The sequence below is a fragment of the Callorhinchus milii genome, unplaced genomic scaffold (genome assembly GCF_018977255.1).
Source record: "Callorhinchus milii isolate IMCB2004 unplaced genomic scaffold, IMCB_Cmil_1.0 Scaffold12, whole genome shotgun sequence".
NCBI lineage: Eukaryota > Metazoa > Chordata > Chondrichthyes > Chimaeriformes > Callorhinchidae > Callorhinchus > Callorhinchus milii.
Window position 1 is genome coordinate 9,462,477 of NW_024704753.1, and position 26,894 is coordinate 9,489,370.

A 26,894-nucleotide genomic window follows, 5' to 3' on the forward strand; every position below is an offset into this window, starting at 1 on the left:
CTCACCCATTTTCAAATCCCTTCATGCCCTTGCACCTCCCTACCTATCCAATTTGCTTACCCCCCACCACTCCACCACCTGCAGCTGTCTCCGGCCTCCTGTTTGTCCCTCATCTAGCCTCCACCATCGAATGCCCAAAACTCTGGAACTTAATCCCTCTGGCTTGCCCCCTCCCTTCCCATTTTCAAATCCCGCCTAAAGATCTTCCCTTTTGATTCTGCTTACATTAACCTCCCTCTCTTCTCTGGCTCGGGGTCAGACTCCGCCACTGTCAAGCACTATAAATGCAAGTTGTTGTATACATACATACTGAATGGGGGCCCTTTTTAATTTTATATTTCTACCTCATTTTTTTGAATTGCATGTGTACAACTGCAAAGGAAGTTGTGTTGAATAAATTGTCCATATAACTTGTCAGGCTTTATATAAAATTGTTTTAGCTATAGATTAACTGAGCAAAGTCAGAGATGCAAATTGGGCTTAAAGAGTTTCCCTGTGTTTGTTACTTCTTGATAAATTGTTCAGTTCCAAGTCTCACCATATGAAAAATGTGGGCATGGAGTTTTAGACAAGGTTTGTTTGAGAAAAACTTTACTAATGAAAATGCAGTGTGACTTGTTTTTATCTTAATGAAAAGTGTAATTTCACAAAGGATATTCAAGTTATGTGAAATACTTTTTTTTAATTGAAACATATTTAATCTTATCAGCTCTTGTGGATAGCAAATTGTTGTGAAGGATGCATTCACCTGCTTTTCTCCATCCTTTGCCAGAATCACTTTGAGCTGACTGTCAAGAGATTCATTAGAGCAGATTGTCCCTATTCAAGAGCTCGCAAATCATTTGAGAGCTTTTCCCCATATAGGAAATGGCCAATGTTTAAAAGAAGAATTGAATTACGTTTTGTTTAAAAAAAACGTTCTCTGGCCTTTCTTGCCTAAAATCATTTAACTACTTTAAACTCAGTCGGTTAAATTTGGCCAGGACATCATGAATGATAGTGAAGCTCCTTATGTTTGTCCAAGCATATTTTATAATATTGCAAAAAGTCCTTTTCTCCAAGATATTATGAAAACTGTGAACAACAGAAGACATAGAATAGACGGTTGTGGGATTCTGCTTGTCACTGCCTTCCATTTATCAACAGGTTCTGCTTCCCATTGCTGAATCAATTTTCAATCCAACTATATAATTTGCAGTTAATTCCAGGATCTTTATTTAATGGCTTGGGTGTGGAACTTTACCAAATGCCCATTTTTTAAAAAAAAATCTACTGAGTAGCCTTTACTGCAATTAATTCCTTAAAAAGTTGAATTAGGTTTGTGAGGCAGGATCTATTGCTTCTTGAAACCTGCTGACCACTCTTTATATGTTCCGTGCTATTTGGATGAAAACTGACTGCAGTCCTTATTTGTGAAAAATCAATGCAACACATGTGCCACTGTACACCTCTTCTGATATTTTACATTATTTTGTCTTAGTCTTCCTTGAAGGACTTGTGTAGAACACGTCATTAATAAATTGATAGAACATTTCATTGCATCTTGCTTACTGTTTGCATCTAATTGTCGCTTATACTCCTTCTCTAATACTCCTTTTGATTAATCCTTTCACACAACTCTTACTTTTTTTGTTACTTTCTATCATTGAAATTATGTTTAGGCTTTAGATTACCTTTTTCAGCCATTGCAGTCTTGAATTTTCTGAACTTCTCTTCTGCTGTAGGAACGTATACTAACATTTGTTAATATATTAGTATGTTACACCCCATTATTCTGTGCGACGTACGTCACCTTGAGGTCACTTTCAAGGTAAAATTTGGGCACAAATGTATCAGCAGGAAAGAAAACAAAATTGAATCCCATAAGTAGGGAGAAAAGTTGCACTATTAAAAGCTGTGTTTCTCCAAGATACATGATGATTAGTTTTTGGCAGTCGATTTTGTTTGTAATTATTGTTTATATTGGATAGGGTTCCTCCTAAAATGAGAGCTAGTCACAGTGGGTGCCGCATATGGGAGCTCAAACACGCTGTGCAATAGAGTGGTGGGAGGTGGATTTACAGCCACAGCTCTATGCAGTGAGTTTCTGTTCTCAGTTCTGTTGTGGGAAGTGTTTACTGGAGGGCAACACATAGAAAAAATGGAGCATACAATTGTAAAAGCAGAATTGTGGGTTACTCTGTCTGGCCTATCAGCTCCAAACAGTGAGTAACTCATTGAGTTTATCAGAGATGGAACAAAGAATAGTCATTTTAGTAGGTAGTCATTTTTTTATATTATTAGTTCTTGTTGCTGCATTGCATTCCTAATGTTTTCATTTATTCTGTTATAGAAAGATTCTGCCCACTACTATGGATATGTTTATTTTAGGCAAGTTCGTGACAAAACCTTAAAGAGAGGCTATTTTCAAAAGGTAAAAGCATTCTTTAGCTTCTTTTTCTCTTGAGCGAAAATGACTTGATTTGAACTCTGCACATGAATCATTTTGAAGGTCAATGTCAATCATCGGTTACTATTTCTTTGTAAAAAAATTACAAGAGAATTATGCAAATACTTCAGTTGTGCTTAATTAAACTTCTTTTGTGGAAATTCATAAAGTCCTATTATTGACAGCTCGTGTGACTAAAGTTTCTGAATCTAAAATTCCAGTAGAATATTGGAAAACATTCATTGCTACAAATTTAAATGACATTGTTGTAAAGTTTTTACTGTATTTATTGCGTAAAGTGCACTTTACTACAAGAAATTCTCTTTTCTTCCCCACATCCAAGCCATGACCCGTTCTGCCTTCCCTCACTTCCATAAAATCGCCCGACTCTGCCACTACCGCACCCCTCAGGCTGCTGAAACTCTTGTTCACGCCTTCACCTCCAGGCTCGACTATGCAAACGTCCTGCTTGTCGGCCTTCCCAACTCCTCCCTCCACAGGCTGCAGATAATCCAGAACTCTGCAGCCCGTGTCCTCTCCCACATCAAACTCCGTGACCCCATCTCCCCCATTGTTGCCTAACTCCATTGGCTCCTTATCCTTCAGAGGATCCAGTTCAAGATCCTGGTCCTCATCTACAAAGCCCTCCATGACTTTGCCCCACCCTACCTCTGCGACCTGCTAACCCCTACCAACCCACCCGCTCCCTTCGCTCAGCCGGCTCCAGCCTGCTCCACCTCCCACCAACCCACCCGCTCCCTTCGCTCAGCCGGCTCCAGCCTGCTCCACTTCCCCCAACCCACCTGCCCCACCATTGGCGGGAGAGCCTTCAGCCACTCTGCCCCCATGGAATGGAATTCCATTCCCCAATAACTCCGCCTCGCCCCCTCCTTAGCCTCCTTCAAGTCCCGCCTCAAATCCCTCCTCTTTGACCATGCCATCGGTCACTCCCCCTCCCCTCCCTTCCCTTCTCCCTCCCTGACCCAAGCTCAGGTCTGAAATGCTGTACACTGTCCAGCGCCTTGGGATGTCCTCCCGATATGAAAGGCGCTGTACAAATCTAATCTTGTTGTTGCTGTTTACTATTAAAATATGTAAGAAACCTATATTTAAAATGTTACATTTATAATATTAAAATATATTTAAATATTATTTACAACATATAAAATAGTGTAGTTGTACGTCATTTTTTATGAAATGCTCAGTTTCTGTCTTTATAAATTATTACATTTGCGTTTGTTCTATAGACTCGTATAAGGAAAGTTTTGGTACAAAAGTTTAGTTCTGTATAAAACCTAAAATTCTGCATAGATTTGAATTGATAATAAATTTTAAAACTTTTTTATAACTGAACTCTAAGAGCTTGTAGGTTTTAGTGTAAGGATGCACATGTGCGACTGGGCTTGCCAACAGTTCTTAATGTTGACCAGATCAAGGATAGCATTCAGTGGAGGCAAGATGTTGAGTGTGGAGCACAAGCTCCTGCATTGCAACTAATCCTATCAGTTATTGCTTGCAGAGGTCAGAGATTAAGTTGCCTGTCGCCCTAATTTCTGAAGCGTGGTGCAGAGAATTGTTTTAAACAATGATAATTGTTTAAATTACTTCTGATTTTAAAATACTTTTGCTGCAGTTTTGCTTTAGGTTGAAGTGCATGACCTGTAACCTATTCAGACATTTAATTTTGCTGTGTTTAGATTCAAGCAACTCCAAATGGATATAATATAGAGAATAGTAAAAAATGACGGATATCTCTCTCAATATCCAGCTTGGTCTGCATGTGATTTTAAAAGTGCCCTATTTTTTAAGTCTGATTGAAAACCTTTGAAACTTGGAATATCTTAAAAGGTATTTGAGTTTCCTGAGATTTTATGTCAAGATCTTGTTTTGTCAAAGTAATGAAAAACAGGAAATAAGTTTGAAATGTATCATTGTTAGACTAAAAAATTGGAACTTGTGCCTTTTAATAATCATAGAATCAAAGGAATTAAAATTGAAAATATAAAATAGTCACCAAGTAACCCAAAGTTCAGCTACTTTAATGAACACAAGACAAACAACATACCATATGTTAAACTCTTTGAATTGCATCTGCAAAACAACAACAACAACAAGATTCCATTTATTGAGCGCCTTTCACGTCGGGAGGATGTCCCAAGGCGCTGTACAGTTGGGTCAGGACCCGAGCAGGGGGAAAATGGTCAGGGTGAAGGGAGGGAGCAAGGAGGGGGTAGAGAGTCGAGAGGGGAGCTGAAGGCACGGTCAAAGAGAAAAAGAGAAGAGAAAAACATCGCTAATTACTAATTAGTACAACAGTTGATAACTTATCATTGATCCTTTGAAGGATTTACTTTATGTATATATTAATGATTCCTTATCCAGCAAGTTTAATTGTCTATTGCAGCTGAAAAAAGTCCTAAATGTTGCCAGTTGTATGTCACCCTTGAGAAGGAACCCAGAATGAGTGAAAACTAATTAGTCTGAATATCCTATGTGTGAACATGTATTTTTAGTGCTTAGTTTTAGAGTATATTATTAATTCAACCAAAGCTAATAGAACACACAATCAGGCCAAACGTGATCTAGATAGCATACTTACTGAAATTACACTGTAGCAAACTTCAAACACAGAATGTACAACACAGTTTGCACAAGTATTTGCAAAAAAAAAACAATTTCTGAGTTCTCTTCACCCAAAGAAGTTACTGAATGAAACTAAATGGCATCCAGCATGAGGCTATTTATATAGATGCACCTATGTACGTATGAACATCATCTGATTGTATAAATTCTGACAGTCTGAATAGCAAGTATAATCCTTTAAAGAGGTCAAGTGTTGAAAAGTAATATGCTTAATACAGTACTCCATGCACACAACCCGACTTCAGTGTAGAAGCTTGATATAAAATTCACACATATGACCATTAAAGTTGTATTTTGCATGGGCAACTACCCATGCAATTTTTCATCAAAAGTCAGTTGGTTTAAAAAGAATCCCCCAAATTTTATTTTTAAAACCCAAATTCATTTTTTTTTCAGTGTCCATGCTTATATCCTGAAACGACTTTAATAGCCCTTTACATACTTAGCACTCTAGCACTGATAAATTCCTTAATGCTAAAAATTGATTATTTAAAAAAATAATCTTCAATTTAAATTCTCCCACTGGTAAATTTCTCTTGCTATTGTGTACTCTTTGCTGTAGCGAGTACCAGCTCTGTGGTGAATGGAACATATGATTTGTTCTTACTGTGTTACTGCTGTTGCATCTTATTTTGGAAAAAAAGGAAACAACAACCCTTTCCAAAGTTTTCTAATCTGCAGTTTCAGCATAGAAAATCTAACTTTCCCTGGAGATCTTACTTCAATAATTTGCTCTTAAAATGTATCTGGTTTGTGTGACATAATAAAACAATGTTAATCTGGGCCCAGGAAGATGAGAGGTAACAAACAGAGAGGTGTTTGCGCCTATGTTAAATGGTTTCAAGGGTGAGATTTATATACAATTTAGAAAACCAAATATGAGAATGAAATTCAGAATTTGAATTTATTTAAAAGTAATGGCACAGAAGGAAACTTTTTGTTAGTTTATTAAGTGTATTACATTCTAAATATTTTTAGCTTTTTGTGACTCAAATTTCTGAAGTATAGTAGTAACTGGTGCAGGATGAGTGAAGTTGGAATCTTACAAAACAGGTTTCATCTTTAAACGTACTTTGAATTTTTTCACACCTGTGTACACCCTGCTAGATTTTTTTTAAAAGATCAACAAATCCAACTTTAATATCCAAAGGGAATCTATCTGAACCTTAATTTAGGATTGGTCGTATTTTTAAATGTGTTTCATACCTGCATACTATCTAAAACAGAACCTGAGTTATTATTATTATAGTGGTTCTTTCTCTTGCAGTCTCTGGTCCTGATCAGTAAACTTCCCTACGTTAACTTTTTCCATTCCCTGTTGAAGCTCATTGCACCAGAATATTTTGACAAGAATGAACCGTGTTTAGAAGCTGGTGAGTATCACTTCTCTTTTTGTCCTTTCTCCTCTATTCTACCATCTCCTCTCCCATATCACCAGTAGCTATTCCTTGGCTGGGTTAGTGACTGTGCCATTGCTCCCTATAATTATCCTCTAGAAAGTACAAAAAAGATGCAGCACAGGGACTACTGACTTCCATCTGCCTTCCAATATCTGTAAGGATGCATGTGACTTCTGAAGGTACTGCTCTTAGGAGTCATTTTCTGCACCACAGTGGAGGAACACCATTTGGTGTCAGAATCTTATGGTGCTATTCATTTGCTAATTGGTATTGTAGTGTTACAGTATTGCCATTGACTGTTTAAAATAGCAGCAAGTTATCAAATAAGCTTTTTTTGGCTAAAATGTTTTGCAGTATCTAGCAATTAACAATAAATGAAGGGGAAATATCCTGCATTGATTTATATGTACACAGTTATGCTCATTGAATTTAAACATTTAATTACAGCAGTAAAATTGTTTGTTTGTTGTCAATCTGACTCAGTTGGTACTGATCTTGTCAGATGGTTGTGGGTTCAAGCCCCATGTCAGGACTTTGAGCTCATACTCTAGGCTGACATTCCAGGGCACCACATTGTCGGAGATGCTGTGCTTTGGATGAGACTTTAAACTGAGGTTCTGTCTGCCTGTTCAGTGGACAATAAAGATCTCATGCCACTATTCAAAAATAGAAGGGAGTCTTCTGGTGGATAAGCCACAGTCCTCCAGATAAAATTAGTCATTTTCTTCATGGCTATTTGCAGGGCATATATTGACTCCTGTGTTCACCTGGAATTGCACTAGACCCCTGGAAACGTCAGTACACTCCAGAGAAACTGTGTGAACCACATTCTCACTGTTATAGGTGCTGTAACAAATTCAAGGATTATTTTATTCTTTGTTTTCTTTCAGCTTGCAATGACCTAGATCGTTGGCCTGCACCAATTTCTGGAAAGTTGCTAAATCTTCCCATAATGGGGGTTGTTATAAAGGTATGATTATAAATTGATTAAATCTACAATTGTAAAGAGAAATCTTGGCTTCAGATACTTTCCTCCAATTCTCACTGCGAGAAAATGCTGGACTTCCTCGAGTCCAAAATCGAGGGAATCCACTCAGCTGCCACTGCCCTCCCAACTTCTACCCCCTCCCTACCCTCACCCCACACAATTACCCATCTGACAATTACCCATCCCTCCTTCCACACCTTTGAACCTGTCACCCCCTCCTCTGTCTTCAACACGGTAACCTCCATGAAGTCCACCACCTGCTCCCTTGATGCCATCCCCACCCCTCTCCTTAAATCCCAGCTCAGCCTCCTTGCCAACTACTCGCCGACATCATTAACCTCTCCCTGTCATCCGGGACTGTTCCTTCCCCCCTCAAAACAGCCACTATCACCCCCACCTTGAAAAAACCTTACCTTGACAACTATCCAGCTACCGGCCTATCTCAAATCTCCCTTTCCTATCCAAGGTCTTTGAGATAGCCGTTGCCTCCCAGCTTCGCTCTTTCCTCTCCTCTCACTCCCTCCATGAACCCCTCCAATCGGGTTTCCGTGCTGCCCATGGATGGAAACTGCTCTGGTCAAGGTCACAAATGACATCTTGACCATGTGTGACCAGATGTGACGATATCTGCCTCCTCGTCCTCCGCGACCTCTCCGCTGCCTTTGACACCATGGACCACTCAATCCTCCTCCACTGCCTCTCCTCCCACCTCAACCTTCAAGGTTCTGTCCTTGACTGGTTCAGGTCCTACCTTTGACACCGTCACCACTTCGTCACGGCAAACAGTTTCTCCTCCAGCCCCCGCACTGTCTCGTGCGGTGTTCCTCAGGGCTCTGTGCTCGGCCCCCTCCTCTTTACCCTCTACATGCTCCCCCTTGGTGACGTCATCCGCAGACATGGGGTAAATTTCCACATGTACGCGGATGACACCCAACTCTATCTCTCTGCCTCACCCTGAACTCCAGGCCTACTGAGGTCCTGACCGACTGCCTGTACGACATCAAGTCCTGGACAAGGGTCAACTTTCTCCAACTCAACGTCAGCAATACCGAGGCCCTCCTGATTGGCTCGCGCCAGCGCCTCCGCACTTCAGGCGCTGGCAGCATCAGTTCCAGAGTGTGGGAGCAGAGAGGCTGCACACTCAACCTCACTGGTTGTCTTGTTTGACCCTGAACTGTCCTTTCTCCCCCATATCCGCGTCATGACTGGCACTGCCTACCACCACCTCCGCAACATTGCCAGACTCCGCTACTGCCTCACCCCTCAGGCTGCCGAAACCCTCACCCACACATTTGTCACCTCATGGCTTGATTACGGGAACTCCCTCCTCATCGGCCTTCCCAACTCTTCCCTTCATAAGCTGCAGATCATCCAAAACTCTACAGCTTGTGTACTCTCACGCACCAGGCTCCCTGATCCCATCATTCCCACCCTCGCCCGACTCCACTTGCTCCCCATCCCCCAGGGGATCGAGTTCAAGATCCTCGTTCTCACCTTTAGGCCATCCATGGCCTTGCCCCCTCCTACCTCTCTGACCTGCTGACTCCCTACCCACCTGCCCGCTCCCAACGTTCATCAGGCTGCTCAATGTCTCCCGCATGACCTGCCCTACCATCGGTGGCCGGGTTTTCAGCCTTTCTGCCCCCATATTCTGGAACTCTATCCCACGTTCCCTTCACCTCGCTTCCTCCCTTGCCTCCTTCAAGGCCGGTCTCAAGACCCTTCTCTTCGACCTCTCTGCCTTCCCTCACCCCTACACCACCCCTCCCCCATGCTCGGGCCCCAACATCTGACTGTACAGCACATCCTCCCGAAGTGAATATAATATGTATACATAAAGTAATTTTATTGTTGTTCAGGGGCTCTTTTTAAAAGGCATAGCGAAGAGTTAATCAACTTAAAAAATATTTAAACGGTCTTGTTGACCCATTCTGGGCACAAGTGGCTCTGGAAGCTGTTTAGAATATATTTCTCATGCATTGGTATTTCTTTATTTCTCATGACTAATAGGTTAGGATTCCCACAAGGCAAGACAAGCCTGGGGCAGTACAGATGGTACAATCTGCAGACGAGGTAAGGAAGGATTTTGTGAAGAGTACTAGGGAAGATTAGTTTGCAGTTTATTGATCTGAGTTGGCCTTAAACTCCATAGGAAGGCGTCTGGATAATTTAAGAAATAGAAGCAAAAAATAAGCGATTTTTTTGTTAAAAAAAAAGTTTTTTTAAAGCTTTTTGTTATGTAAATAAAACGTCTTCAAGAATATAGAGAAAAATTGCCTCTTGCAGAGTATTGCAGAATTCTTTAAATCCCGAAATTCATTCAACAATTTCTCCTACCACCTTTCTCCCAAGCCCTCATACACCCCAAAAAAGTAGTGTTCAAACAAATACAAAGCTATTTCATATTAGCAAGTTGTTGTTTTGCTAGATGAAGGCAAAATTTTTAATGTATTTTCCTGACAATTTGTGGAAGGGGGTGTTGGTTGTGGAGGACTGGCGATCTCTTATGTTTGCTTTCATTGTCTAAACTTTGAAATGTTCTTGATGAATCTTTCAGACAGACACGCAAGTCTCCATTACACTTCCTACAATGCATGAAGTAGACATGTTCAGGTAAATATTACAAAATGTGTAATGAATAAGAAATACAGTAACCTAAATGTTAAAAAGACCAATGTTTATTTTACCCAAAGTATGTTACCTATTTCAACATAATGTTTTGTATTAACGTGAACTATTGTTGAAAAACTGAGAAATTTTTTTTTACAATAAGTTAAGATGAATTCTGTGTATGAGTATGAGGAAGAGAGAAGATAGATTTATTTTTTGGCCATTTGCTTGTTTTGTCAATTGGGCTTTGTGAGCATTTATGCAAAAATAATTCAAGGCAATTACTCTCAATATCTGAAAACCTTCATAATCACACAAAGAAATATTAACTTCCAGAAGGTTTTGTAAAAAAATCTTGCTTTATACCCTATTTGCAAGTTATTATTACATTGCCACCTTGAGGTTGGCACAAAGCCACTGTAAAATCACAGCTTAGTGCTGAAGTTTAAAATATGCAAAAAGTTACCATTTATACTTTCTTCATTGCTACAAAAAAATCCTGAACTATTGGCGGAGAAACCTTTGTTTTGCTGATATCTGTTCAGAGTTTGAATAACCAATTAAAACCAAGTCAATAGCATAGTCTGTTAATTGTGGGGTTAGAAATTGAATGTGTGCAAGTATTACAAAATGGCTGTATTAAAGCAATGACTAAAGTAGAGTGATGTGAGTCAACAGCTTGGGTGTCAGCTTTCTGTCGAAAGTTCTCAGTGTCTACATAGAGCTCTAGTAAATAGTGTCTGAATGCCAGTTATGCAACCGGGTGATCAAGTATTGAGAGACGATGTTCCTGAGGTGCTAATGCACTACTTCTCCACATCTGATATCTTTTAAGACGTCCACAGAAGGTTTCTTAACAGTATTCAACGTGGACATCTGGAGAGTACCTTTGTTAAATATTATTTAAATTTTCATTTGCAGGTGCTTCTGTCCAATCTTCTTCCACATTCAGATGCTCTGGGAACTTGTATTATTAGGGGAACCTCTTGTTGTTATGGCACCATCACCTGCTGAGTCTTCTGAAACCGTCCTTACCCTTGTTTGGTAAAGTAGCAATTTTATACTCAGACTTCATAGATAAAATGTCAGCTGTTCTCAGTCACCGTCTATGCTCATTTTCCAATTACATGTTAGGTAAATTATTAATAATTTGTTTTCCTATTTTACCCTAGTCCTTAGCCTAGAAGCCCTGAAGCTACTTTAACTCAGTAGGTATATACTGTCTAATGCCTATCTAATTCAAAGCACAGCACTCTTAACAATGGAATACTCCCTCAGTACTGGAGTGTCAGTTTAGATTATGAATTTTTAAACGCTCCGAGATGTTGGGTTCAGGGCAATGAACAGAATAAAACCCACTTATTCTATTCAGCCCACTTTTAATAAAGGACCCGAGAACAGAGGAACCAAAGACTCTCAGCAGCAACAACTTGCACTTATATTGCACCCTCCACACAGGGTAGCGTCACAGAGCACTTAACAATGGCGGAGCCTAGCTCCGAGCCAGAGTGGGGGATGACCAGCAGCATAGTTCTGAATGAGCTGGATTTTTTGAATAGTGGAGCTGAGGAGACCGGCGTAGAGTGTGTTTCAGTAATCCAGGCAGGAGGTGACACACGCATGCACGAGGGTTTCGGCTGCATTTGAGGTAAGGTACTGTCGGAAGCCGGCAATATGGTGGAGGAAGGCAGTCCTGGTCAGGGACCGGATGTGTGGGAGGAAGGACAGCTGGTGGTCGAACCAGATGTCTAGATTGCGCACTGGTTCAGTGAGTCTGAGGGAGAGCCCAGGAGGGTTCAGGAGTTTAGATCCGCAGGAGTGAAGATGTCGACGGGAGCCAAAGAGTATGGTTTCTGTCTTGTCCACATTCAGCTGCAGGAAGTTTACACTCATCCAGACCCTGATGTCTGCCAGACAAGCTGATAGAACATCGGCGGACCTGGAGTCCAAACTGGAGGAGGCAAAGTAGATTTGTATGTCATCCGCATACATGTGGAAGTTTACCGCATGTCTGCAGATGACATCACCCAGAGGGAGCATATAGATTAGGAAAGGAAGCAGGCCAAGAATGGAGCCCTGGCATACACTGCAGGTGACTGGGCGGGGGTGGGAGGAGAAACGAGATGAAATGGAGGCAGTTGGTTAAGTTGGTTAACCATGCAAGTGCGGTCCCACTAAGGTGGATGAAGGAGGAGAGGGGGTGGAGGAGGATGGCATAGTTGACTGTGTAGAATGGGGCCGAGAGATCCAGGAGGACAAGGAGGCAGAGGAGTCCTGGTCACAGATAGAGAGGACATCTTTTGTGACTTTGACGAACGCTGTCTCTGGGCAGGACGAAAACCAGACTGCAGAGGCTCGAGGAGGGAGTGGAGAGAGAGGTGTGACCAAAGTTGACCTGCAACAATGCGTTCCAGGACTTTAGCAAAGGAAGGGTAGGTTGGAAATGGGACGGAAGTCTGAGATTAGAGGGATCGAGCAACTTGTGTTTTGAAAATTTCTTTACTTAATATGAAATGCAAAGTTTGTTAGTTCAAATATCACAAACACAACAGACAAGTCAATAGAATAGACAAATATCTGTATTAAAGTAAATAAATCGATAATTGCTTTGTCCATAAATCATCCGAATCTTGCTTCTTTGATGGAGTCAGTTGATGAAAGTCCCGAACAGCTGGCAAAGTTTTGCATCATTGGAAAGTTTCTTGATTCACACCCAAAACCTTTTGCTGGGGTTTAATTGACCATAAAGTCAAAGTTGAATTTAATGATGGACAGCTGATCTGTGCACTTTACTTGACAGTTGTTATACGTTGTAATTCTTCTCCCGTTATCTTTAAAACTATTTCAGATGTTCTGGAATTTCTGCAGTGTTCCTTCTTTCTGAAATAGCTGGAGTTAATGAAAGTTGATGGAACAGTCTAAGTCTGACGGATTTTAACCCTGGAACAACATATTTGCTTCACCACTTTATAATAATAAAATATTATAATAATCTTTGCATTCGATATAGGGCTTCCAAACATCTCAAAGCACTTCACAGAATATACTGTTAAATGAATTGACTGTGTTTTGTGGGCAAAACGCAGCAGCCAATTGCACACAGCAGTGTCCCACAAACAGTCGTAGATTGAAGTGACCAATTTTATTATTGTTTTTTTTTCTTGAGGGACTATTATGAGAAGCAAGGAAACTTGCCCAAGGTTTCGCCCTGCCCATAATCAAACCCAGGTCTCTCGCTTGCGAGGCGAGTGCTTTAACCACTGAGCTATAGGACTCCTGTAGCTTTATATTGTCACATGGCTCATATGTGGACAGCACCTGATGTGCTATGTCCGAGGCTGAACAAAGTATCGTTCAGCCATACGTCTTTTATAATCAATTTTCCACAGGCAGGATAAGAATAAACAATCCTTCCTTTCTCACGTCCATGAAGCAATTATCTCACATAAAAAGAATAATAAAATACAATCTGCAGAATTGTTATAGAAGAACATGAATTGTTATAAAACTTGAATTGTTATAGAAAACATCTTTAACACAAACATGAATTTGTTGTGGGAAAACCTCTTCACAACACTAATTAAAACATGAATTGTCTATGGACAGACATCCTCAACAATCTTTAGCTATAATAACAAGTAATCTTGACCTTTTTCTAGTTACATCATTATTTTTAACCATTAATCAAAATAATGCTTTCAACTACATATGTTCACAATTTCAGTTATGAAGCAGGATCACAACACCCACATGAAGCACTATAGAAATGCAAGTTGTTGTTGAATTTAATTCCTGGTGTAAGTCTTAAACCCAGATTTGAGAGGACAACCAATTGAGCCACACTTGTGCATGACACCTCTTTTTCTGCCAATGCAGAAATAAGTTACGTATTGAAGAACAACAAAATTACAATGTGAAAGATCTACATAGAGTGATCTATTGCAATTATCCTTTTGAACAGTTGAAATAAATGATTTGGAGTTCTTTATAAGTTTTTATTTTTCATGTCCACAGTTGCATTTTACCACTGAAATACTGCAGTGATTTCAGGCCCTACTTCACCATCCACGACAGTGAATTCAAAGAGTACACCACCCGAACGCAAGCCCCGTGAGTACAACTTCTTATCAGTTTTAAAACAATTTTATCACACGATTTTGAGGTGCACCTTTCAGGTACTACAAACAATTATGTTTTGTTTTTAATTGGAATCGAAGCGGAGACTCCTTTTGGAACCGAACATACATCACACTAACCAGTGGATGTCCGCTCCAAAAGTAGATTGTGCCAAAGTAGATTTTCTGCAAGGCAGCATGAAGTACTTCGAGTTTTCTTATTAAGGAACTACATTAGAGATCCACGCATGTTATAGTTTAATGCTTAAACCAAGTAGATTTGCAATGCTAATTTGCAATGCTGTTTATGGGACTTTGTACTTTTATTACAATCTAAGATGTCTGATCTCTGCATTTGGCTAGTCTACTTATTTTATGTTAATATTTTACCCTTCCTGTCATTTAGACCATCTGTCATTCTTGGAGTGACCAACCCTTTCTTTGCCAAAACATTACAGCACTGGCCCCACATTATCCGAATAGGAGACATGAAACCAGCAGGTAAATATAATTAAGTATTCTTATTCAGAACTGCATTGGTTTCTTAGGGAAATATCTCATCATTGAAATCCAGTTTAATTTTGGTCTGAATTTAATTTTAAAATCTTTTTCATGTATTTTGAATTAACATTTTTAATTCTTCGAAGAGTTCATTACCTGTGAACAGATTTATAAATTAGTTGTAATACTGTTCTCTACTTTATATGGTTATAGTGTATGTTAATAGAAAGTGTATGCTCCGGTTACTCCAAAATGCCTCCATCCCTGTCTTCTACCCTGCATCACTCCGTGTCTGTCCTCCTCTCCCTCCATCCTCTTCACCTCCTTTCCCCACTTGACCGTTCCACAGCCTCCCTCTGCTCCAGCCTGGAAAACCTCCATCAGGCTCACCATGGTACTCGGCATTGGCTGTCCAGCAGCAGCCCCATCCCCAATTATCACCGTAAGGTCCACCAGCCCTAGACCCCAAGGGCAAACCTCTCCTCCCTCATCCACATTCCTACCCCTCCTGCCAATCTTCCCACCACCATCTCGCACATTCCTCTCCAACTGTCCCCTCCGCATCGGCCTACAAAATGTCTGCTTCCATTCCAACAAAGCCTTCGCAGTCAACAACCTCATCGTTGATGGAAACATTGATATCCTGGCCCTCACTGAAACCTGATCACCCCAGGCGACACCTTCCCTCTGACTGAGACTACACCAGCTGGCTAAACCTTCCACCATACCCCACGACCTAACCACCATGGTGGTGGTGTGGCTCATCTCCAAGTCCTCACTTGACCTCTCCGCTTATTCCTCTGGTTCCTTCCCCTCCTTCTAGCTTCCCTCTACCTCTGCTCTGAACGCCTCCTCATCCTTCAACCTGCAGTTCACCCCCTCTTGCTCTATCGCCGCTGACTTCTCTCCCTCCACATCCACTCTGCCACCCATGTCCATGGCCACCTGCTTGATCTGGTGATTACCCGGGCCACAGCGTCTTGGACCTCACCATCACCAACAAAGCCATCTCAGATCACTACTTCATCTCCTTTAACTCCTCATTCCCTCTCCCCACTGCCACCCAACCTACCTCTATCTCCTGCCGCCCCTAGATTAAGATCTCCCCGCACTCCCTCTCCGCTGCTCTGAAGTCTTCCCCCTCTAGGCTTCCTCCTGCACTGACTTATACTCCTCTGTCACTCTCTTCCACAACCCCTCTCCACCACTCTCAATGCACTTTCCTCCTCACCTCCCGAACCACCTCCTTCTCGCTCAATTCACCCTGGTACACCAGCCACCTCCGACCCTCAAGGCACAGGCGCATGCTGCCGAAAGCACCCGGCTCAAATCTAATTTAACGGTCCATCGGCAGATCTGGCTGGACCACATCCAAACTTACTGCCCCACCCTCACCTCCGCTAAATCATCCTTCTGCTCCAAGATAATCTCGGATGCCAAGGACAACTCTAGGCTCCTCTTCTCCACCACTAACCACCACCAACCTTCTCCACCACCAAGGACTCTGTCCCTGGTCCTCTCCTCTTCAACTTGTACATGCTCCCTCTTGGTGACATCATCCATAGAAATGGGGTCAACATGTATACAGATGACACTCAACTCTATCTCCCTGCCTCCACCCTTGATTCTAGGACCACTCGGGAAGGTCTGTCAAATGTCTGTCAAGCATCAAGTCCTGGATGAGAGCTAAATTTCTACGGTTGAATGTCAACATGACTGAGGCCCTCTGATTGGCTCCCGTCAGCACCTCCACACCTCAGGCACCACCATCCATGGATGCACACTCCACCTCACTGAGCCAGTCAGGAATCCAGACAACTTGTTTGACCCTCAACTGTCCTTTCTCCCCACATCCGTGCCATGACCCACTCTGGCTTCCCCCACCTCCACAACATCGCCTGGCTCCGTCACTGCCTCACCCCTCAAGCTGCTGAAACCCTCATTCACGCTTTCATCATGTCTAGGTTCGACTATGTGAACTGCCTGCTTATCGGCCTTTCAAATTCTTCCCTCCAGAAGCTGCAGATCATCAAGAACTCTGCAGCTCTTGTCCTCTCCTGCACCAGGCTCCATGACCCCATCTGCCCCTCAACTGGCTCCACTGGCTCCCCATCCCTCAGAGGATAGAGTTCAGAATCCTCATCCTCACCTTCAAGGTCCACCTCACCCTTTCTACCTCTGTGACCCTTATCTCTGCTCTCTCAGCTCAGCAGGCTCCGACCTGCTCCACTTGCCCCACCATCGGTGGTCGGGCCTTCAGCCTCTCTGACCCACCCTTTGGAGCTCCAACCCACATTCTCTTTGCCTCGCTCCCTCCCTTGCCTCTTCAACCGTACCTTTGGCCACCCTCCTACCCTCTCCCGACCCTCCATCCTCCTTGAACCCAAACTCCCCCCACCAGCTCGGATCCAAATCCCTAACTGTCCAGCGCCTTGGGACATCTCCCAACGTGAAAGGCACCATACAATGTAATATTGTAAGAATAGTCATTTTAAATAGTTGTTTCTCTAACATTTTATTGTTAAGTCATTTTGGATGTTGCTTCTCTTTTTCCTCTTCCTATTGCTTAAGCTGTTTCATGCTTCAGAACTGACTTCTATGGTTCTGTCTTTTAGGTGATATTCCAAAGCAAGTCAAAGTGAAGAAACTGAAAAATTTGAAGACTTTGGATTCTAAACCAGGTTAAAAATTGTTTTCACCAGTAACTTCTAAACTAATGGACTATTATTTTTGAAGTACAGTGCAATCTGCTTTTGCCGGATGCTAGTTAACCTGGGACGTCAGGTAAATCGAACATTTGTAATCTTAGCGGTTTTAAATATGGTGGTTAATTCAGACAAAAATCCAGTTACTCCAGGCAAAATGCTACCCTGGTCACCTCTGTACTCACTTGGGCCTTCTGTGTGTCCATTGAGCCACAAGGAAGTAGTCTAAAATTGATTGACAGCGGACTCCAATCATTCACAAGCTGCTGGAGTTGTGCTGTCAATCAGTGAAGGGGGTGGAGGTATGGGAAACAACAAGAGAGGGACAATCACAATTGATTGACAGTTGAACTGCTTGTGAATGGCTGGAGCCCATCCATTCACAAACGGCTACAGGGTGCCAATCACCTCAGCGCCGCCAGTAATCGGTCCCCTTCCCATCCAATGGGAACGGCAATGGGAGGGAGGAAGCGCCGCCACTCTGCTGGTATTTTGCAGCTAAACAAAGTAAATATATTTTACTGAATCCTGATTTTAACTTTAACTGTTTACTTTGAGTGAAACAACATTATTACATACTTTTATACGGCATCGGTGGCGCTCCTCTGCTGAGCGGTAATGGTATTTTGTTTACCCCTGGAAACAAGAACAACACATCACATTTGTATAGCGCCTATCATGTCAGGAGGATGTCCCAAGGCGTTGGACAGTCAGGGATCGCAACTGAGCTGGGGGTTCGGATCAGGAGGTGTGGAGGACAGAGAGGGTGGCGGTAGGATGACCGAAGGCACAGTGGAAGAGGCCATCCCCGATGTGTCTGGCCTAACCGACTCCCACTGTATTATTAAACTTATTTTAAAAGATTAGTAGGATAATTCCAGGCAGAGGGCGAAACCTTGGGCAAGTTTCCTTACTCCACACAGAGCCTAATAATAATCCCTCCAAAACCAAAAACAATAATAAATTGGTCATTTTCAATCTACGACTGTTTGTGGGACATTGCTGTGCGCAATTGGCTGCCGCGTTCGCCCACAAATATACAGTCAATTCACTTTACAGTGTGTTCTGTGAAGCGCTTTGGGATGTCCTCCCGACATGAAAAGCGCTATATCAAATGTAAGGATTATTATTATAATAATACTCACAAGAGTGGTCAAGGTTGACTGGTCAGGTCAAAGGCGGACCCATTGTAACACGGGCTCTAATTAATGACATTTAAAATGGGATTACCCTGTAGCAACTATAGACCTCTTTTCTGCAGGAGTGTACACTTCTTACAAAACATTTCTGAGCCGTGATGAGGACATCATAAAACAAGTGCAGAAGGTAAGTTTTAACAACTGAATTGTTAGACATTTTTAAATTGAAAAATATTTATTGCTGAGCAAGGTAAGAATTGCTGACTTTTGCACTTGCGTAATCAAAATCACCACCTTGCAGTCTCAGATCAGGTTTAGCATGGACAGATCAAGACTGAAGTTATACCTCTAAATGTCTTGTGCCACTCTCAGTACAATCCTGCCTGCACTTGTGTGAATGTTTTCTCACAGCAGCCATCATTATTTGATTCCTTGAGTGTGGGGAAATTTCATAACCGGGGCAAAATATGAATTCTGTTCACCTAAATTTAAGGGTTATCCTGGAAAAATTAGCCTTAAATTGTGTAATAATTGAAAAGCTTAATTAGAATGGTAGTACACTTGTTAGAAAATCCAAATAAGAGACACTCGCTCGAATGGATTACATTAGTTCTTTAATACTCAGAATCCCAATGGGTTAATACACTCGGTTAATTGCCCGCAGGCACGGCCACCGTCCCAACTATCTACTAGTTACGGTGTTACTGGACTCCTAATTTCTGCGAGTACCACGGCCACTTTCCCAACTATTTACTAGTTACGGTCGTACCGGACTCATAAACACATCAACTGCCGAGTGTACTAATTCAGAGTATCCTGCCGAATCCCAAATTGTTAGAAGATAAAATCAGCCAAATCTGTAAGGAAATAACGCTAATTCCTTTAACCGGATATCAGACTGTTTTATTATTATTTGTTCGTTATTTCCCAATATCCCGATGGGTCAGACCAAAGGCCGTTACAATCAACAGACCTTATAACAGAACAATACCACCGTAGATACCCCGAATTCAACACTGTGTCTTTCCAGCACACAAGCTTGATTCTTCATGCTTTCAGTCTTCTTGCTTACAGCTTTCAATCTTCCATCTGATATCCTCAGTCTTAGTGTTTCTAGCTCTGTCTTCCATCTCCTGTACCCTTGTCTCCGCAGCTCGGGATGGCCCCATCTCCCGTACCCTTGTCTCCACGACCTGGGACGGCCCCATCTCCCGTACCCTTGTCTCCGCAGCCCGGGATGGCCCCATCTCCCGTACCCTTGTCTCCGCGACCCGGGATGTTATCGGTACTAATGATCCCACCTAACAAAATAACAAGCATCAGATAATAGGGGTACACAAAGTTATCTTACACCGATGTTCGTCCAATCATGGTGCGGACATTAGATCACCTGGTCAAAATCATACTGGGTTCACGTGAACACCTCATGGGGTGTACGTGCCTCAGCACACATACACATTGTCCTTAAGACCCCTGTTATCTGATGCTTGTTATTTTGTTAGGTGGGATCATTAGTACATTCCTTTTAAGTGACTGGTTATTTCTTTTCAGTATCCCGGGATGGTACCAAGGTCCTCTAGTTTAAGCAACTTACTCGTTAGCTGCTATTCTTGAGGGTTGCCTTTTGTTGCTCTTGAGTGTTAATCATGAGTATCAGTCCAGTTGCCCCCCACACTTAACTTAAAAGTTAACCTGTTCGCAACATCTATTATGATTCTAACATTATACAAAAAGTGTAAATTCTAACACACTTGTCAAATTAATTGATATGTACCTCTGATGGAAGCTAATATTTCTTGTGTTGCTTTTATGTGCCTTGGTGGCTGGCCTATCTAGTTCTTACATCTATTTGTTATCCAATCGTTTCTTCTAGAAAGCAATTATTTTCAAACCCTTGCCTCAGAACAATTCCCATTTTACTTATATCTTTACAGGGAATACAGCAGAAGCGCCCATCAGAAGCACAGAGTGCAATTATTAGACGCTACTTCTTAGAATTGACGCAAAGCTTCATCATTCCTTTGGTAAGTTAGGAACTTAATTAGGAACTTTAACTCTTAACGTGATATCAAGAAATGTGATGTTGATTTTTCCAACTTTTGTTTGATTTATTACTTTGGCCAATCTATATCTGACTAGGAACCAACTTATCCTTTCTTTAAAAGTTGTACGCTTTCAGTTTTCCCAATTTGATAAAGTTAAGCATTTTTAAATATGTCAAAAAGTAGCAAGTGTTTGAATGAAGGGAAATCTCTCCTAAAGACACTGACATCTACACGCGTCTGTAACCCACTGTAATGTCGTGTTTTTTCTGCTCAGATAAGCATAGAGCAGAGATTGATGCTGAGTCAGACTGGATCCCAGTAGTATTCAGTTTCACACGTAAAGCGACTTTACCAACTGACCTTTCAAAGCTGAAATACATTTTTTGTAAAAGAAAAATAATGCAGCATCAGTTTCACTAAATGATTCTTAAATTTTATTCCAGGAACGATATGTAGCCAGTTTAATGCCTTTACAGAAAAGTATTTCACCGTGGAAGGTTAGTGAAGGCTATGTCAACCGTTTCAGTTTTCATTACTTGGATAGTCTTTTTAGATACAACAACAAAATTACATTTGTGCCTGAGCTGGGGATAGGGATCAGGGAGGGTGGAGGTCAGGGGGGAAGAAGGGTGACTGAAGGCACGGTCGAAGAGGAGGGTCTTGAAGGAGGCAAGGGAGGTGAAGGGACCGCAGGATGGAGTTCTAGAGGGTGGGGCAGAGTGGCTGAAGGCCCTCCCACCAAGGCGGGGGATATGAAGCAGGCCAGAACCCACTGAGCGGAGGGAGTGGGCAGGTTGGTAGGAAGTTTGGAGGTTGCAGAGGTAGGGAGGGCTTTAAAAGTGAGGACCAGGATCTTGAACTCTATCCTCAGTGTGATGGAAAGCTAGTAGTCAGGCGAGGATGGTTGTAATAGGATTGTTGAGGTGGGGGAGCTTGGTGCAGGAGAGGACATGGGCTGTAGAGTTCTGGATGATCTGCAACCTTTAGAGGGAGGAGTTAAGGAGGCTGACAAGCAGGGAGTTTACATAGTTGAGCCTGGATGTTATGATGTATGAGGGTCTCGGCGGCCTGCGGTGTGAGACAGTGGCGGAGCAGGGCAATGTTGCGGAGGTAAGGGAAGGCAAAGTGGGTCACTGCACGGATGTGCGATAGAAAGGACAGTTGAGGGTCAAACAAGAAGCCAGGGTTCCGGATTGGCTTAGTGTGCATCCTTGGATGGTGATGCTGTCAGTGCTTGAGGTGTAGATATTGAAAAGGAGGAGACCAAGGACAGAGCCCTGAGGAATAAAGTTTATTGCTGCACTCTGTCAGTTAATTCTGTGATGCTCAATTGTATTTTATTATTAATTCTATGGTGTCTTTAGAGCCCTCCTCAATTGAAGCCCTTCATAGCGGAAGAGTTTTTGAAAACACTTGAAAAAGCAGGACCACAACTCACTTCTAGACTAAAAGGAGACTGGATAGGCCTTTACAGGTAGGACTTAACAGATACAGGATTATTTGTTGCAATTCATATTGCTTTCCTGTGGCATCAATTTTTTGCAATTTCTAACGAGCAACTGATAGAGGCTTAAATAATTATGGGCAGTTAACGTTTTATGTTGCCAACTCCAATAATGGATAAAATCTGAAATTTATCTCAGTACAAAATGCTACATAGGACACCATTTAGTGTCTCATAAAGCCATGGCAAAACATGCATCCTTTTCCAAAAGAAAGGTAGACGTGTAACTGTGTTTTGTGAGTTATCCACACAATGCTGCATAAGATAGATGTTGCTCTTCTAAAGGTGTGTTGTTCATCAGTTCTCTTCTGACAGCTTTATGAACATGTGTATTGCACGGTGAGCACATTTTAATCTTGTTTGTATGGTTGTGCTTTATGCTAATTTGATTTCACACTTCTGTTAACAATGTAGCTGGAAAAAACGCATACATTCCTCTTAGTGTAGGTTTCATTTTCCATATCGGTATTCAATGAGTGTTTTGCCTTTCATTCCATTAAGGCAGTTCCTGAAATCACCAAATTTTGACGGCTGGTTCAGGTTGAGATGGAAGGAAATGACGCAAAAGCTGTCAGCTTTGCATCTAGAGGCCTTGTGTAATGCAGTAAGTACAACTGAAGGCAACAAAAGTAAAACTTGAGCTTAAATTGTGTGTATGTTTACATTTTAGTTCTAATGAATATCTAGGATTAATAACTGGTGACAAGGAAGTTGTATCAGTAGTCAAACCTGACAACTTATGCTCATAGAGCATTCTTTTCTGTAAAAGACACTGTTGTTATGAGAGAAAATCTTAACTAAGGGCGCAACTAAGCACAAAGTGGAAGAATTTAGGTAATTAAGCCACAGTTGAAGAAATTTCATCAGGAGATTTTTGGTAACAAGGAGAGAGGTAACAAGGAGAAGTAGTTCTTGAAGAGCGTTTCAGAAGAAAGAGTCTTGGTGGCTGAAGGTTTGAGCTCCAATAGTGGAGTGGAAGAAGTGGATTTGAGCAGCAAACCTGGCTCAAAAGAACTGGAATATCGCCATTGGGAGATGAAGGCTGGTAGGAATTTGAAAACCAAAACAAGAAGTTTATCAGTCAAGGAATGTTGTAAAAGATTTTTGATTGAACATTATTCTGCTTGACAGTTTTAGGTAAGAATTGTTTAAAATATAAGAAATGTGCCATTAGAGCTATCTGTCTTTATGCGTTTATAGACTATAGTTGCAGCTCTGGTTGGCATTTCATGCTGTTGGTCACGTTTTTCTCCAAGGTTACCCTGCACTATGGGGATTGTCCAGGCTATTTGTGAATTACAAAGTGATCACCAGAGCAACAATGAAAGGTGTTTGAGCTACCTTGAGCAACTATTCAGATAATAATACTAATCCTTGCATTTGATATAGAGCTTTATTATGCCTTCGAGACGTCGCAAAGCAATTCACAGAATATACTGTAAAGTGAATTGACTATATACTTTGTGGGCAAAACGTGGCAGCCAATTGTGCACAACAATAACAGTAATCTAAGTTTAATCGAGGTTGATGTTTGGCCTGGGCTTTCTCAAAATGGGGAATAGCATAAAAGAGATAGAGGTAAAGATAAAATATTAGTGAGAGAAAAACGAACGATCAGATGCAACAAAATTTAAGATTTTGTATGCAACCATGGTAAGCATTTTTGGATAATGTGAATATTATTTTCTCCTATACAGGATTTATTGATATGGATTCAGAAGCACACAGAGGTTGAGGTGGTTGATTTGGTTCTGAAACTGAAAGAGAAACTGGTAAGTACAAAACCTAATGATGGGCTGAGAATGTAAGGTACACAAATACTAGTTGTTACCACGCACAGTGTTGTGGAATATTCTTAGCTCAGAAACAGCTACCCAATAGATGCTCATGCATGTCTTGGACAGATATTAGTAAGCAATTGGTCCGGTTAAAGGGAGTGCATTCTCCCTCCTGTTCCATATCCATTTTTTTTGTTAATAATAAAAATAATAATCCTTGCATTTAGCACCTTATCGCACCTTATCACATCTTCGAGACATCCCAAAGCGTTTCACCGAATATACTGTAAAGTGAATTCACTATATTTTATGGGTGAAACACGGCAGCCAATAGCGCACAGCAGTGTCCCACAAACAGTCATGGATTGAATAAAAAATGTTTTAATTTTTCTTGTTTTTTTGAAAGGATTATTACCCCCGTAAAAGCTATCTGCCCATCGACTAACAACCTGGTTTCCATATACTGCTAGGAAACCAAAGGGGTGTGGAGTAAGGAAACATCCCTTACGCTTTGCCCCGTCCAGGAATCGAACCAAGGTCCTCTCGCTTGCGAGGCAAGTGCTGTAACCACAAAGCTACAGGACTCCACAATCAGATGAGGACAGGATTGGAATTAGCTGTAAATTTCTTCTTGGATATTGAATTAACTTCTGAGGCAACCACTCACTAAAAGGGAATATGCAATTGTAATTCTACATCATTGTGTTACTTCCTAATGTGTTTCAATATTGAATGGTTATAATTTACAGTATATTCTGCTGAAGCACTTTGAGACGTCTCAATTACGAGATAAGGTGCTATATCAAATTTAAGTATTATTATGATAACTTCAATCTTTTATCATTTTTATGTACAAAAGGTTCTTTACGATTTTTTAAAATGTATTATGTTTGTTCAGATGCAGGCTAAGCAACAGTGCCTTCCTGTAAAACAAGACACGTTGGAGAAACTTCAAATGCACATCGATGCCATTATTTTATCACTGCCAGAGGACCTGCAGAGCATCTTACTAAAAAATGGTGCAACATAATCTTTGCACTCTTCTGCTATTAAAGGACACTTTCCCAGAAAGAACTATAAAACACTCCAGATCAGCATTAAACAAAAAAACTCTTAAAGGGCGAAAAAATCTTTTAGTTAAAAATTGCATGAAAGTTGATTTACCAGGTGAATTTTACCCAGAGCCTTTTAAGAAGATTCATTGGTATATGTGATTGCATGTGATGGTAAAGAAAATAGGTTGAAATTTACAATCACTGTTGAAACTGAATACATTTAAGTATGAAATGACTACCTTTATTTTAATAATCAAGAATTTTGTACTGCATTATTGACAGCCAACTTCCTTTGACCAGATCTTATTTGCTATCTGTGGAGAACAACCAAGGGAGTTTTACTAATAATATTTGTACTTGCAGATCATGTCAAGAATATTGATATAGTTGCTCTTTAAATTTTGGTGGTATTTTTTCTAGATGCATATTTTAACATGCTTACATTTTTATATAAAATGTCTATTCTCATATAAAGTGATATTCTTAAACTAATGTTCAGTATAGAATACCAACTATTTGTATTTAAACTAATAAACTGACATGTAACTTTCAGATCAAAAGCAAGATATTCAGACAAATTTTAATCAATAGAAATATGACCATGCTTCATGACTTTATGCCAAAGCACAATGTAAAGAGACTCAATAATTTCTAACAAAATAAACTTTACAATTTTTAATAATTCATATGTGATTGTTTTTTGAACGTTAGATTGCAATATATATTTTGAGCTGCCACCAATGTGTCAAAGGTTGAAACCCTGTCTTGCTTGATCTGCATTTCAAATTCCCAACTGGTGAATGCTTCAACTTTTCTGTTAAAACGCTGAATTGTTTAGTTTCCACTTGTGAGCAGACAAAATAAATATTTTGCTATTTATTACTGGAAGTGTTTTTTTAGTCATTGGAAGTTCTTTATCCGCTGGATACCTTCTATCCACCTTTTACACTGATTCTAAAATATATTTAGATTGTTATACTATGGTTACATTTGATAAATTGTTTCCTTTTCTGGGTCTTAAACTGGATCATCTTTCTACTGGATTACACAGTGTATACTGGATTACAATTTTGTAGGATCTAATTTGAAAATAACAACAAAATACAAAATTACATTTGTATTGCGCCTTTCACGTTAGGAGGATGTCCCAAAGCGCGAGACAATCAGTGTTTCAAATCCGAGCTGGGGATCGGGGAGGGTGGGGGGAAGGAGAGTGACCAAAGGCATGGTCGAAGAATTTCTCACGGTCTTGAGCAGGTCTTGAAGGAGACAACAATGGGGACGAGGCAGAGGGACTGCGGGATGGAGTTGCAGAGGTTGGGGGGGTGGGCGAGTGGAGGTAGCTGGTAGGTTGTTAAGGGGTTAGGAGGTTGCAGAGGTAGGGGAGAGCAAGGCCATGGAGAGCTTTGAAAGTGAGGACCAGGATCTTGAACTATAATAATAATACTTGCATTTGATAAGAGTGTTTTTCATGTCTTCTAGACATCTCAAAGCGCTTCACAGAATAAACTAAAGTGAATTGACTATATTTGTGGGTAAAATGCAAAGAACTGTATCCTCTGTGTGATGGGAAGCCAGTGGAGTCGGGCGAGGGTCGTGGAGCCTGTTGCAGGAGACGACACAGGCTGCAGTTTTGGATGATCTGCAGCCTATGGAGGGAGGAGTTGGGAGGGGTGGGGGGGCGACAGGTAGGAATTTGCAAAGTCGAGCCTGGATATTATGAATGCTTGTTTGAGGGTCTCGACAGCCTGCGGTGTGTGACAGTGGCAGAGCTGAGCGATGTTGCAGAGATGGGGAAAGGTGGAGCGGGTCATGGCATGGATGTGGGAGATGAAGGGACAGTTGAGGGTCGAACAGGACACCATGGTTCCATATTGGCTCCATGAGATGTACAGTGCATCTATGGAGGGAGATGCTGTTAGTGTCTGAGATATGGAGGAGCTGACTGGAGCCAAGCAGGAGGGTCTCGCTCTTATATTTGCC

General features: G+C 41.3%; 1 protein-coding gene across 4 annotated transcripts in view; it reads left to right on the plus strand.

Annotated features, from left to right (window-relative positions):
* dennd6aa (DENN/MADD domain containing 6Aa) overlaps positions 1 to 25,799 on the plus strand; it is a 36,351-nt gene extending 10,552 nt beyond the window's left edge. The window contains exons 5-20 of one of the 4 annotated variants that reach the window (XM_007910797.2): positions 2,333 to 2,413; positions 6,339 to 6,444; positions 7,362 to 7,441; positions 9,470 to 9,532; positions 10,017 to 10,072; positions 10,991 to 11,113; positions 14,084 to 14,179; positions 14,591 to 14,685; positions 17,301 to 17,366; positions 18,652 to 18,716; positions 20,464 to 20,553; positions 21,018 to 21,071; positions 21,939 to 22,048; positions 22,580 to 22,682; positions 23,776 to 23,850; positions 24,755 to 25,799. In XM_007910797.2, coding sequence (XP_007908988.1) covers positions 2,333 to 2,413; positions 6,339 to 6,444; positions 7,362 to 7,441; positions 9,470 to 9,532; positions 10,017 to 10,072; positions 10,991 to 11,113; positions 14,084 to 14,179; positions 14,591 to 14,685; positions 17,301 to 17,366; positions 18,652 to 18,716; positions 20,464 to 20,553; positions 21,018 to 21,071; positions 21,939 to 22,048; positions 22,580 to 22,682; positions 23,776 to 23,850; positions 24,755 to 24,886 — 1,395 coding nt within the window. In that variant the 3' untranslated portion in view covers positions 24,887 to 25,799. Of the gene's footprint in view, positions 1 to 2,332; positions 2,414 to 6,338; positions 6,445 to 7,361; positions 7,442 to 9,469; positions 9,533 to 10,016; positions 10,073 to 10,990; positions 11,114 to 14,083; positions 14,180 to 14,590; positions 14,686 to 17,300; positions 17,367 to 18,651; positions 18,717 to 20,463; positions 20,554 to 21,017; positions 21,072 to 21,938; positions 22,049 to 22,579; positions 22,683 to 23,775; positions 23,851 to 24,754 lie in introns of those variants that run through there. The other 3 variants (XM_007910799.2, XM_007910798.2, XM_042339610.1) reach the window with 3 other exon arrangements.
* Positions 25,800 to 26,894: the final 1,095 nt, after the last annotated feature.